The following is a 15,014-nucleotide window of genomic DNA, read 5'->3' on the forward strand; positions in this document are numbered from 1 at the left end:
TATAACATATAAATATATAGATATCAATCCTAATTGAATTATTTAATGCTGAATTCAGTAATTCTGGCCATAAGTTTCATGATTTTGATTATGTAACAATTTTATTATTGAAGTACAAATACATTGTTGCGAATATATCTTTTAGTTATTAGTTTTCACCATTAAATATTGAAATGTTAAAACATAATTATATTTTATCAGAAAGGATATAAAAATAAATATAACTTGAATTTAAATATTATGAAATAAATTTCATTTTCAACAACTGCACATTTAAAGAAATTTGGATTTTTTTTTTCCACCAAAAAAGTTTGAAAAACAGTTTTCAATTTTTTTTTTTACTACTTTTGAACAGTTTTAATGTGAACAAATTAAAATCAGTAAATGTTGAATATAGAAGATATGAAAACAACTTCCAAATCCTCATGATTGTATCTTCTTATGGTATTCTTGATTAAAAGATGGTGCAATGTGTTTAGTTGTTAAGTGGAAGCTCAATAGGAATGCACATCATAAGCATTCACGATTTGATCCTATGTAGCATATGATAATATATTATCTATTAAAATCAACCTAAAAATTTTAATCAAAAGTGGGTTCAAAATTCAAATTTGATGAATTACTTCCCTTTAGCTTTCTCTGTGGAATTGAAAAGCAGATTAGATATAATTTCCAAGATGGAGAATTGAATAATCACCTGTTTAACATTTAAATTTAAATCCTGGTGTAAATCGATTGTCACATCATTGTAAGTTTATTTAGAAATTCTATCAAGATATGTTGCAATATATTTGCTATTAGTATTTGGTCAATCATTACTGTTTATTCATAATACATGCACATCAATCCAAGTCTATAATGTGGACAATTCCATCTCCATACAAATAACATGGTTAATAAGAATACTTCCACACCTCCTTCATCAACAGTACCCAAACAAATAATACAACTTTAATTGTATAACTTATACATTTGATGTTGTCAAAGTTCATTTGAGAAATTATTTTAATAATTTTTTACATTTTTTATTGTTCAAGTTATGGATTTGATTCCCCCTCCCCAACCTTGAAAAAAAAAAGTGCAGAAATTAGTAATGGAATTGTATTACTTATAATATGTGTATTCATTATGACAAATCACAAATCAAATGTTTTATCAGAATCAACAAATGCAGTGCTAAACACTTGATAAACTGTTGAAATTTTAAAAGTCTTTTTTATTTACCAAAGAGAATTTTGTATTTATGTACTGAATGTTGTTTGTGATTTGAATTCCTATAAAAGTATGTCATATCACCTTAAAACCATCTTTTAGCATATTGCACAAAGTTATGCAATTTGAAAATTTATATTCTGTTTCCTTTTCAATTTGCTGTTTTGCATTAAGATCGTGTGGTCTGATTTTGTTTTTTGCGTTTTTATTCATTAGTTTTGATGCATAGCAATGGAAGAATAGTTCAAGTAATAGAAAAGAAAGTAAGGAAGGACAAGAAAAAGAAAGAAGACTGATTACTAAATAAGAAAGTCGTCTAAGCAGATGGAGAAGATTCGAGTTGTGAGTAGAAGTTAATGGAGAGTCAAAGAAAGCTGCGAACGGGCTGATGCATATTGGCTCATTAGAAGGAACAAAATTAGACGTGTTGAATAAAACAGAAAGGCAATAAAGAAGAAGGATGATAACGGAAAAGATGAAGTTGTTGAAAGGATATCTCCAGTTGTGGACTCGTATATATTTTCGGGACTGATGAGAACGGGAAATACTCTTCTCTATTTCGTAAAGGAAGCATGAACAATATGCAATAAAACACAAAAGGTTGAATATAATAGTAAGCCATGGTATTTGTATATTTATATCTTTGTAAACCAGTAAGACTATCTCCATCTCAGCTATAGATTTCAGTTGTCGGTTTCATTTAAGATTTATTTTTATGGAAAATACAGTAAAAAAAGAAAAAGAGGGAGGCAAAGAAAAATAAAATAAAATGACTGAAAACATTTTTTTTTTAAAGATTTTATAAAAGGTTAATTTATTTTTAACTTTACTAGCAGGACCTGTGGAAATTCCACAGATGACTCATTCATATGCAATATATTGATGTTGGCATTCTATAGATGTTTAGTGTAAATGGAGATGCTCTGTTATTATTGTAGCTTTTTTTGTTAAAACTGCAAAAGTATTTATCTAAGCTAGCACGAACACCCGGCAAAGTCCGGTCATAAAGTACACTTAAATATGATATTTTAATTCTTGCAGGATTTGTATATATTATTACAGAGTTAATGTTGTATCAATTTTTATATATTATAAAGTTGCAATTTCAAAAATAAAAAAAAATATATCCATATGACTTGGGTGCATTAGCTTAAATCGAAACTGAAATAAAAACTTATGAAGAATCCTTAATAAAATTATTAATAAAAAAAATAGATTATTAGAGTGCCATCAGTTATAATCGAAACCAAAACTTATGAAGAATTCTTGGTGAAATTATTTATGACAAGAAATGGAAGTACATAACAATTAAATGACCCGGATGTAAGCGTGACACAGAAAATAACACACACACTATTGTATTAATATATAGATTCCATGAAATTAATTATGCTTTCTATTAGAAACCATTATTATTTTTTTTTTAATTTTTTGCTTTTTTACTTTTAATATTATTTGCACATTATACTCTTAAGTTACCATTAAATATTTATATTATTTGTTATAGTTATATTTGTTATAGTTGTATGTGTGAAGTTACTCATAAATTATGTGTTTCATGTGCTGAACACATTTAGCTAAACAAATACTTTGAAGAGATTCATTTTAAATGTGCTGGCTTTATTGATTCCCTTGATTTGGGGTTTTTAATGTCATACACACTCGAGCAGTGATCCAGCCTTGCTTTGATTGGAAGCAAGTTCTCATCTCAAAAGCAATCTGGCATGTAAGAAATGTGATGTTACTAAATCATATTTTGGACTTCTAGATTGAGGGAATCATATGCCTAATTTTATTTAAATATGTGTTTTGTTTTGAAGAGAGAATAAAAAGGGAAGAATTTCTTGTTGGTTTTGTGTGAAGAAACATGTCTAAAGGAAGAGGGTGCTATCTAAATATATTTTGATAAGAAAAGAACTTGTCATAAAAGTTGAATGCTTACCTGAGCCTTGACATTGCCTCCAATCGTGTTGGATACAGCTAGAAAAGAGGACAATTGGCCGCCATTCATCAGGTCATCATAAGCAACGACAAATGGAGCAACGACACCTGCACAAAAAATAAAATTTAAAAAAAACGACTTTTAGGGAATCAATTTCAAAAGTTTGATATAATTAGTTGAAAAGTAAAGAAGTCTATATTCAAAAAAGAAAGGCGTGTGTCTGTATGTCCATAACCTATTTTTAGTTTATTAGATTTCATATCTGTTCTTATCCCACAGAAATGCTGAAGGGATGATGACATCCTGATTAAAAAAGATTTTAATATTTAAACCATAGGTAAATAATAATTATAAATATGTGACAATATTATTGGATTGAAAAAAAAAAGTTGATATGAAACTTTGGTTTTTTGAAAAGTAACTCACAGTTCGTAAAAAGTTAAATCAAGTGCGAACAAAATTATTTTTTTCATCATGTCAAATAGTAAATTTGGTTGATAAGCTGGTTGTCTTTGTAATTGGCATTGTAATTGGCATGGGTTATCTAAGGTCAATAGACAATGATGACGGACACATCCCAGACGTTGGGAAAAGTGAAATAAATTCTACTTTTGAACAGTTTTGTTGTGCGTGTGAAAATGAGCCTGTGAATATAACCTCTTCCCCTGCAATCGAAGTAACAGTTAGAAAATATGTAATAATTCAATACAGTAAGAAGGGAATACCTCGCTCTTCTGAGATGACAGAGAATTAGTTGCTGAATTCTCAACATTTTGTGATATTCTACCTGCCGCTGAAACCTACATCGTTAAGAGATGGGCCCTAGACTTAGGGTTGATATCGCCAAATCAAAATCACTCAGAACTCAATAGCCGAACCAGTTCAAAAACACAAAGAGAAAGCAAATTTAGAAATTTTAATACACAAATGCAACATTGTAACTTTACTCAGAATAAAAAAAGAACACTGAATAGTTATTTTATTTGTGCTTAAAAGTGACCTCTGCTCCTTAATGGTACAACTGATGATCAAAGCCTTGCTTTCATGATCTTGACAACGTGCGGTGAGCAGTAATCTAACAGAATGGGGCTCTTCGACATCTGCGATCTTCATCACCATGACAACCTTTTTGCAAGCTGGTATCAAGTGACCACCGGAACCCAGAAATGGCCAAAGTTGGGCAAAATACTAGGAGGAGGTAAAAGGGTACAAACATAAAAAAAATCTCTAATCTGAATCATTAAAACCTTTGAAAAATATAGAAGACATTTTAATTCTTATTGTAATTTATATTTTCAATGTTTATAAGAATAAAATATTGTTGAACTTTTTTCACTTATTAATGTCCAAGTCTGTCTTCAGATTATAAATGGATATCCCCAGCAAGATTATGATATATCTCAAGATACTTGCTAAACAGAGTTACTATCTAAGCATTTAGCAACGTCAATAAACAAAGTGAGAGTTTAATCTTTTGAAGTAATTCAAGTTTTAAACGTGAAAGACGTTCAGAAAAATTGATTCTATTTTCTCATTGATACATTTTTATTCTTGTTTTACAAATAGAAACATAAAACGTCTTTTTAGAAAACAAAATGTTTCCATCAGCCTAACTTAATAATAATTAGAATAATAATAGAGAAGCAAAGAGACTGTTTTTTAGTTAAACAAGAGGAATGTCTTATAAGATATAGTTTATAAATTTGTTAATGAGTAGAATAAATTTAGTGATTGTCGCCCTATGGCTCATAAGTATATATTATATATATATATATATATATATTAACTTTTGAAATCACTGAACAAAAGAGACTGCATATGACATTAAGTGTGTGTGTGTGTGTGTGTGTGTGTGTGTATGTATATATATGTCACTTTGAGTATGTGTGTAAGTTCCTTCCTAAGGAATTCCGAAATGGTTGCCTATCTTTTGCAAATTTCACAAAAAGGTAATTTATATTTCTGGCAGTGTTCTTCGATATGTTTCGTACAAAAATTTATCCGATAAATATTGAAATCCAAAAAAATCCAATCTTTAAATAGTCTTTCTTCTACAATAATAACTAAAGTTATATACACAGATCAGATAGTTTATTTAACAAAAGTTAGTTTTACATGCGACATAATTTTCAATTTAACTGCCATTAGCAGAGATGCCTAGTTTAAGGTAAGTGCAAAATGAGTCGCACACTTGTGCAACCAAGTATTTTTCTTTAGCAGTGAACACCTTCACGATTGCAACCTTCAGAGAATAAAGATTATTGTGAGCATGCTTGTTGGTCTTGGCCTCAATCACACCCCAGAAGAAATGATCAAAGAGGTTACAATCAGATGAGGTGGGAGGGCACAAGTTTGGGATGAGTAATATTATCTTGGTCTTGTGTGCAGGAATAAGTGTGTCCTGCTGGAAGTAGCAACGTCTGGTGGCAATCTCATTCATCCAGACCTTTCCCATGCTCCTCAGGATTTCCTGGTATTTTGTTTACTTTTTGGTAAGTGTCACATTTTATTACAACATTCTATATATACATGCATTCATACAGATGGTAAAGTTTTACAATAATGCCATAATCTTTAAACAGCAAAGACAATGTAATATATGTGTATTATTTATAGCATATGATTCTTACTAAGTGTGAGTTTCTTAGGTTTAAGTGTTCAAATATTTTAGAGAACGAACTACTCTCCTGCTATCCAAGTAATGCTGAACTCCCCTTTCCTCAGAAGATAATCTTAATGATGGGTTACGAACTGGGAGCAGGCGCTTGCAAGATTCCACATACATTCCCGAGCAATGCTGGATTTTTATATTAGTTTGCAATATATATATATATATATATATATATATATATATATATATATATATATATATATATATGAAGACAAATGGACTAAAAGAATCGATATTCGGAAAATTCATGAAAAAATTATTTACAACTTTTGTCTAATCAGCTGACTGATTAATGTTTCTCCTTCCTTCAAAAACAACTGAGAGAAAAAGAGATTCAGTAAATTTATAGGTGTGAAGCCTCAGATTTTATTAGAGTGGGGCCAACAGAGATATGGTATGTGCGAATGTGCTATAGAGAGTGGGGTATTGATGTAATCGGGATGTTGTCTATGTCAAAGTGACTTCTTCTTTATCCAAGGTGAGTTTTTTGTTTTTGTGGTGAAAGTGCGGGTAAATAATGTGTCTGATTAAAAAATGTAAATGTTAACATTTGCTTATCAAGATGGAAACCATATTGGATTTGGAAGGAGAGATAAATTATGATGAGGAGATTGTTTCTATGCAGCATGATTAGAATATAAGTCCATCAAAGAAAAAAAAAAGGCAAACAGATTAAAAATGGATGATAAACAAGGAATGTAGATATGAAGGAAACAAGAATACAAATAAATTGAAAAATAAAACAACAAAAAAAGCTAATATAATCTAACAATTCTGAATGGTATCAGTCGAAACTGAAAGGAGATATTATACACATAAAAAATCATGCACAAACCTTCAATCAATTTATAACTTTATACGATTTTTGTTATATAATACCAAAACAAGATATTTTTTTGAAACAATTGAAAACAACAATTTCATACAAAACTAATTGCACGTTAATGCAACAAATCCAGTTGGATTTGAAATCTGACCAGCAAATACCTGTGTCAGTATCCATAACAGTACTGATGACCCCCCCCCGTCCAGCATAACTAATATTGTTCATCTCTTTTATAGAATAGCAACCCTTTCTTGATTGCTTACTACACAAGACACCTTCTACACAATTACGTATAATTTATTGAATACAAGTTGCTACTTTACTCATAGCTGGGAGAGAGCTATTGTGGGTTCATACCTTTACCAACAGTATTAGTGCATAATTGACAGTGATGGATCTTATAATCTGCCTCTATCCATTAGAATAATCACGCACCTCCTTCCAACTACAATTGGTTTTATTTTTTAATAGAGTATTCATGCCTTATTTATATACAATCTGTTGGTGGCCACCTCCCATAAAGTTGATGTATAAGAACTCCAGATGCCACAAGCATCTTCTAAGAAAACGAGTAATTAATTAAATGTTTCATGTTTAATTTTAAATTTAATACAAGATCAAATCAGAAATTAAAATATTTTTTGTTTTCTTTGAATACCCCCTCCCCATTCATAGTTAGGTCAAATAACCTTACTGAACAGACAGAACAACATTCATGATTATATATCGATTACAGAAGGATGATCTTACCAATCAAAATTTGCACAAATTAATAAATTGTACACTTTAATGGCAGAATTTAGGTTCCATAAATATATTGTATGTGCTCCTTGGTAATCTATATAATTATAAAACTCAAATGACCTTGTAACGAGTGTTGTAACCCAACACTCGGTTTACAACTTCCAGGTGTGCATGCGTACATAATCAACCCGACGATAAAACATTGTTTTACTGTGTACGTTTGCAGCGTCCCAATTGTTTTTTTTTTGTGATTAAATTAAAAGATATATCAAAATTTGAATTAACTTTAAGTATTATGGTATCTGGGTACTTGATGACGAGTATAGACTCTGCGCAAACATTGGTCTATTTCAGGTCATAAAAAATAATAATAAAATGCCAAAGAAAATACTAAATTGATTTTAAACTCAAAATAATCGAGCGTGTTTTCTGTTTTGATTTTTTTTCTTTGAGTAAATTTCATTCATACTTGTATTTTGTGCTTGTTTTTTTATTTTATTTCATTTTAAATTTATTTTTATTTTATTTTCTCTACAAAATATTTTTTTGTACATTCATAATAAAAAATGCTAATGCAACTATTTAAATGGACAAAGGACATTGATTCTTCTCATAAATTCCTCGAAAAACAAAAAACACTTGCATCAACGATGCAATGTAGTGTTTGTCATCAGGAGATGCCTCTTAAAGTATCATGACACAAAGATTTTTCGGTGCAAAATTCATGTGTCAGAAGACATCCAGTAAAAAAGGATCCTTTTTAAAAAAAAACTCTTAGTTAACTTTACAAGAATTTACAAAAATTGTGTACGTCTGGTTTAGACAGATCACTGGTGTTGTCGCTGCTTATCTATGCGAATTAAATGTGACTACCATTTATCAATTTGGCATTTTCTTTGGCTTAAATCTTTTTTGTTTTTGGCCTAAAAAAGTTTTTCATGGCTAAATAGACCAATGTTTGTGCAGGGTCCACACTCGCCATCAAGTGCCGGTATCTGTTCAGTGTACATTTACCTATAAGTATGGCAAACCACTTATAATTCAATCGCTGTAAGTATTTTTTTTTTCAAAAATTAATAATTATAAACAGAACGACTCATAGAAATCTATATTCTTTTTTCAGTTTAATATACTTTCATAGAAATGTTTCTGTTATGTCACAAAAAAATATTTTCTTTACATCACAAGTGTCACGGTCATACATTAATTCCAAAGCTAATATAACATATTGACTCAACGGGTCACGGGTAGTCTAGTTATTTTATATTTCTGATGCGAAATATTGTTTCAGACGATTTTAGTCATCTTAGATTGTGTAATTTTTACAACATTTTCGGTTTTGTACTCTTCGACTTTTTCAGGTATTTAGCCATAATCAGTCATCTTCTGGTAATTTAAAACAGAATTGTTGATTTTATCGAGTGGAATTATCAATCACAACAAAAGGCACTTTTAAATCCTTTCATAATATTTGTCATCAATTACAACAAAAAGCAACTAAAATTGACCAAAGAATAGAACAACTAAAATAGAGTGAAGATGAGAAAAATGGACAAAAACATGCAAATCCTTCTTAAGCAGTTTAACACAGATCTCCCTTCTTGTCAACCCAAATTAACAGAAGATCATGAAAGTTAATATTTCGCAAGACTTTGAAAAGTTATGCAGACGATATCTTCCATCAACACTTTAACACGCTTATTATTGTGCAATTTTTTTTTTTTTTTTTTTGTAGATTTCCTCTTAAAAATTCAATAGCATTTTTGGTTGATTTTGTGCTAAGAAAAAAAATTAAAAATTTAGCTGTACTTTCCTGGTGTTGTCTGGGAATCTTTAAAGTTTTCTTTTACATTTCACTTTTTAAACTGTGTTGTCTGTTATCTTTCATTTTTTTTTTTTGCAAGTAAAATTTATATATTACATTATTGTTTGGCTATTAAATTACTAATTCAACCAAACTTATAAAATTATAAAAAAAACTAAGGTAATGTTTTAATCTGTCAATGGATACAAATAGCTTTAAAAAAAAAAAAAAAAAAAAAAAAAAAACTTCAATCTTTTAATATACAAGAATTTTATTAAAATTTTTTTAAGCCAATGACTTTCAATTCAATAGTTTAAATCTGTCAAACATTCTTTTTTAATTTCAAAGAATCAAAAAATAATTTCTTTTTTCAACTATTAAAATATTAAACTGGCTGACCTGTTTACTAAGAAACCAAAATGCATTATGGTGATCGAAATTAAATTATTTTAAAATGAGATTTTCAATATTTGTTTTTATCATGCTACTTTATTTTTTATTTAAATGGATTAATAGTAACTTTAAAAAAAAAAATAGGAAGTCACATGAAGACGAGAAACACATATACAGAACACGAGAAGCTTCATAAATTTATAAATATAGAAATAATGAGAAAAAAAAAATATTTTATATTTTTAATATGAATTAATTTATTCTTTAAGTAATAGATAAGTTGGAAACAAAAATAAGAAAAATTCTTTCTAAAATTTGGGTAGAATATGTAGCAAGTGCTATATCCAGTTGGATAGTACAATGTGCTACAGAGAAATTTGTTTAACTCGTTAAACACACACCTCACTGAATTGTAACCACATGTACACTTCCCATTCCAATGATCATAATCTTAACGTGTATAAGTCACATCAGAAAAACATGCCACTGCATAAAATTGCCATCTTGCAATATATGTGGGCAAAAATGTGATCAAGTTATATTTGACAGTTTTTTGGGACACAAAAAAAATCCATGGCAACTTACTTGGGAACTGATTCCTACGAGCACTAAAAAGCAAATGGCTCTAATTGCTGCACTCTTTATTTCTCCATTGGAATTCACTTTCCTGCTTACTCAAAGCAAGGAAGTTTTCACAGAAATGTGTGAACTCAAAATCTTTGAATTGCAACCACATACATGCTTTTAATTCCGATGATCATAATATAGCCTGTATAAATCTTACAGCTAAACACGCCACTGCATATTATGAGTGCCTACTTTTATATTTGCATCTAACTAGAGTATGTCTTGCAACATAAGTAAGCAAGAAATTTTATTAATTTGGCTGAAATTTTACAATTTGAGTGAAGGAAGACATAAATTAAGTCTTTTTAAGCTGAAGTAATAAATTTTTTTCATCAACATTTATTCATTTTTTTCATAAAAAGAAAAAAAGGAAACTTTGATTCTTGATTAAAATAAAATGCCAAAATAAAAAGAGTTAAATATTTAAAAACCATTCAACTCCAACCTCCTCCAGATAGAAGAACAGTAGCAAAAGATGAGGGATTGAAAAGTTTTGGATAAATTCTCAAGAATTCCAAGCAAATCAAGTGGAATAAAAAAAAAAAAAAAAATGGAAAAAAACATTTTGTGCATTGAAAAAAATGTCAGATTTTTGAGACAAGAACAGAAAGAACACAAGAAAAATAATTGTTCAAGAGTCAAACAGTGCTTGTTGGTATCAGCATAAAGTGTAAGGAGGCATAGGTCATCAAGTACTTAAGAGTGTTCTAATCTTTATTCCTTTAAAACTAGGACCATTTCATGCAAAATCTACAGTAAGTTTTTTGGGCTTTGGAACATTTTAAAGAACGATATAGATTGCAGTGAACCTATTTGTATTTCTTGATATCTCTACTCAGTTTTGTCTTGCATAAAAAGACGTCATTAAAAAGCGGGTCAAGTGTACTAAGCAGTTTCACATAGATTTGCAAGGAAAAATATAAAAATAAACTTGTTTGTTCATTTTAAGATAATTTATGTTCAGACTGGTGACCTTATCTTCATTATTTATAGATGTCACTTCTTGTGTCTGCTATAAAATCCATTGCTTATAATCATGGAGTTTTTATAGTTCTTGAATATAAGAATGAAAATCATTTTTATTCATACAATGTTTTGTGATTTTGTGATATACGTTGTATCTGTTAAATCAATGGTTCTCTTATGGCATTTTCTGTGCACTTGAAAGTTTTTCAACCTTTAAGATGATAAAAAATTTTTAATCCCAAGTCCTTTGTTTGTAAATTATTTTGATATTAAATTAATTAATCTCTAGTAATCACTGTATTAGTTTGCTTCCGTCATACTAGTCCTTACATTATTTTAGTGATCATCAATTGTTTACTATGAAACACTGTTTCAGGGATTTAAAAACAAAACAGTATATTACATCATTTGATTTACAGCAGTTGATCAAACACCATCTATATATATATATATATAAGGCAAAATGTGTGTGATCATTTTATTCTCTACCGCTCTCCCTCGACTCAGGACTGCACCATAATAACCAAAGTATCTGACAGCATAGACACGGCACTGTCCCTCGACACTAGCGCACAAATACATGTATTTGGTGACTTTAATGTCCACCACAAAAACTGGCTTGGATTCTCTACTTACACAGATGCAGCGGGCAGCACAACTCATAGCTTCACTATATCTCACTCCCTATCACAAATTGTTACATTTCCAATCCGTTTCCCTGACCAGGAAGAACAACACGCATCACTTCTAGATCTGTTTTTGACCACAGTTCCCGATGACTGCATAACGAAGGCCCACAGCCCACTCGGGAACGCTGATCATGCAGTGATAATGGTTGAAATCGCCCTAAACTCTAGACCCAAAACTGAAGAGCCAGTGCTCAAAACAACGAGATATTATAAAAAGGCTGACTGGGAAGCCATCAGAGAACTAATTAGAGATGCCCCATGGAGAAATATTTTCTCTCTCCCTGCTGAACAATGTGCAAACGAGACCACTGACTGGTTCAAAACTGCAATCGAAGCACATGTTCCCATGCGGAAATTTTATAGTAAGCCCCACTCTCCCCAATGGTTTACGTCGACTTGTGCAACTGTCATTGCTCAAAAGCAGCATGCATACCATAGGTTAAACCGACATAAGTCCAGTTCAAACAGACTGAAGTATATAGAAGCTAGAAATAACGTTAAGAAAGAAATAGCGACAGCTAAGAGAGAATTTACGGAAACCACTAAAAAGCGCATCGAAGCACAAAAACTAGGAACTCTAGACTTCTGGAAAATCTACAACAGTGTAGTAAATAATGGGCAATCAACAATTCCCCACTAACCAACAATCACGAGGTTGTCTCCTCCGCAACTGACAAGGCTAACATGCTTGCCAGTCGGTTTGCCTCAAACTCCACACTGGACCCTTCCAACCACCCCCTACCTGACTTTCCTATGCGGACAGACGCCACGCTAGACAATCTGAAAACCACTCCTGCTTAGGTGCATGCTATCATAAAAAACCTTGACACTTCAAAAGCATGTGGACCTGATCTTATCCCAGCTGTGCTATTAAAAAAGTGCTCAGCTGAAGTAGCTCCAGTTCTCTCCAAACTCTACAACAAATGCTTTAATGAAGCTTGCTTTCCGGGCTGTTGGAAAACTGCTTCTGTTGTACCAGTATTCAAGAATTCTGGCGAAAGGACAGACCCATCAAATTATCGCCCCATTAGCCTCCTCCCACTTTTTGCCAAAATATTTGAGACCATAATTAACCATGCTCTAGTCCATCATCTTACAGATGCTAAACTACTGACTGACAAACAATATGGATTTAGACAAGCCCGTTCCACAGCAGACATCCTAACTGTGATCTCTGAATGTATATACCATTCAGAGGGCAGAGCGGTAGCTCTAGATATATCTAAGGCTTTTGACAGGGTATGGCATGAGGGTCTCCTCAGGAAAATCAGATCATACGGTATCACTGGTAGAATACTTAACATAATTAAATCCTTCTAAGATAAGAGAAAAATCCAGGTTGTCCTTGACGGTCGTACATCTAAACAATATGATATAAATGCGGGGGTGCCCCAGGGTTCTATCCTTGGACCTCTATTGTTCCTGATATTCATAAATGACCTCCCCAACAAAATTGCCTCTGAGATGGGTATATATGCTGATGACACTACACTCTATGGCAGGCACGACAGGAAGACGAATGAACACATTTCTAAAGAAATGGCAGAAACACTAGAGGAAGACCTCCAATCTGTGGTGGAATAGGGACAAAGGTGGTTGGTCGCGTTCAATGCTGCCAAGACTAAACTAGTTTCATTCAATAATTACAAGAAACCCTCTCTACCACCCATAGCAATGGCCAATGACTCTTTATCTGAGAGTCCATCTTTCAAACTCCTTGGCCTAACGTTCACAGGAAACATGAGCTGGAACAATTACATTGAAGGCATTGCCAGGGCCGCTGCAAGAAAGGTGGGCTCTCTACCGTGCTAGAAAACTACTAACACTCGAAAGTATCCTGTACCTCTATAAGGCCACCATTCGCCCATGTATGGAGTATTGCTGCCACATCTGGGCTGGTGCATCTGCTACTAGTCTCTCGCTCCTTGACAAGGTTCAAAAGAGAGTCACAAACTGGCATCTAAGCTTCAGCCTCTGTCCCATCGACGAAATGTTGCATCCCTCTGCCTTTTCTACAAGTACTTTAGTGGTGAATGCTCTGACGAACTGCAATCACTTGTGCCCCCACGACGTGAGCACCCTCAACAAACCCGACAGGCTGCTAAATCCCACCCCCACACTGTAGAGGTCCCTAGATGTAAAAGATCTTTTTACTCCAATAGTTTCTTCCCCACAACCGCTAGATTCTGGAATTCCATTCCAGGTCCCTGCTTCCCCAACAGTACTGACGTGCAGAAGTTCAAGTGTAAGGTGAAATGACATCTTGCTTCCCAAATCCCTACATAGTACCCCAGTAGTTGTTGCCCCTGATAGTAGCCCCCTACACCAAAGTGGCAATTTGCCTTGTTTGGGGTGAAAATGTAATATAATGTATGTCTCGAAAAGGCTGTTTTTGCCGACGGTCCCGGGGGTGGGGGGTTACAATCGCTTAGAACTGTTTATATAGATAATAATATCTACAATTTAGGAACGCGGGTCCCGTCTAGATTTATTTACAGCGACTTTTACAAAATTATTGCTATTTCAGCCAGTCTTGTGTTCATTCAGCTTTTTTGTATAAAATCGAAACTAATTCAAAGCTAAGGCGTGTTCCCGGCAATCGCACCGGGAAACGTCCAGAAACAATCAGCTTTGATCAATGTGGGGCCAAACTCCTTATATCAGACAATTGCTATTCAATCTGAACAATGGGGAGCTGGTTTCCCCCTCCCCAATATCTTGGGAAAACAAACAGTCAAAGTTGGGTAAACAAACCCAAAAGCTGCCCCCCCCCCGCAGCAAAAGTTAACTCTGCGACTTCTATTTGACCTCATTAATGAGGTCAAATAGAAGTCGCAGCTACTTTTACTTTCTCTACCGCTCTCCCTCGACCCAAGACTGCACCATAATAAACAAAGTATCTGACAGCATAGACACAGCACTCTCCTTCGACACTAGCGCCCAAGTACATGTATTTGGTGACTTTAATGTCCATCACAAAAACTGGCTTGGATTCTCTACTTATACAGATGCAGCAGGCAGCGCAACTCATAGCTTCTCTGTATCTCACTCCCTATCGCAAATTGTTACTTTCCCAACCCGCTTCCCTGATCAGGAAGAGCAACACGCATCACTATTAGATCTGTTTTTGACCACAGTTC

The 15,014-nt window shown here is 32.7% G+C and overlaps 1 protein-coding gene across 8 annotated transcripts in view; it reads right to left on the bottom strand.

Annotated features, from left to right (window-relative positions):
* LOC145279608 (adenylyl cyclase-associated protein 1-like) overlaps nt 1-15,014 on the bottom strand; it is a 169,397-nt gene that overhangs the window by 54,458 nt on the left and 99,925 nt on the right. For all 8 annotated transcript variants that reach the window (XM_080130789.1, XM_080130795.1, XM_080130792.1 and 5 more), the window contains one exon: nt 3,155-3,261. In XM_080130789.1, the coding sequence (XP_079986915.1) occupies nt 3,155-3,261 (107 nt within the window). The remainder of the gene's footprint in view (nt 1-3,154; nt 3,262-15,014) is intronic.

This window comes from Euprymna scolopes, chromosome 7, assembly GCF_053919585.1.
Source record: "Euprymna scolopes isolate OS-2025 chromosome 7, ASM5391958v1, whole genome shotgun sequence".
Taxonomy (NCBI): Eukaryota; Metazoa; Mollusca; class Cephalopoda; order Sepiida; family Sepiolidae; genus Euprymna; species Euprymna scolopes.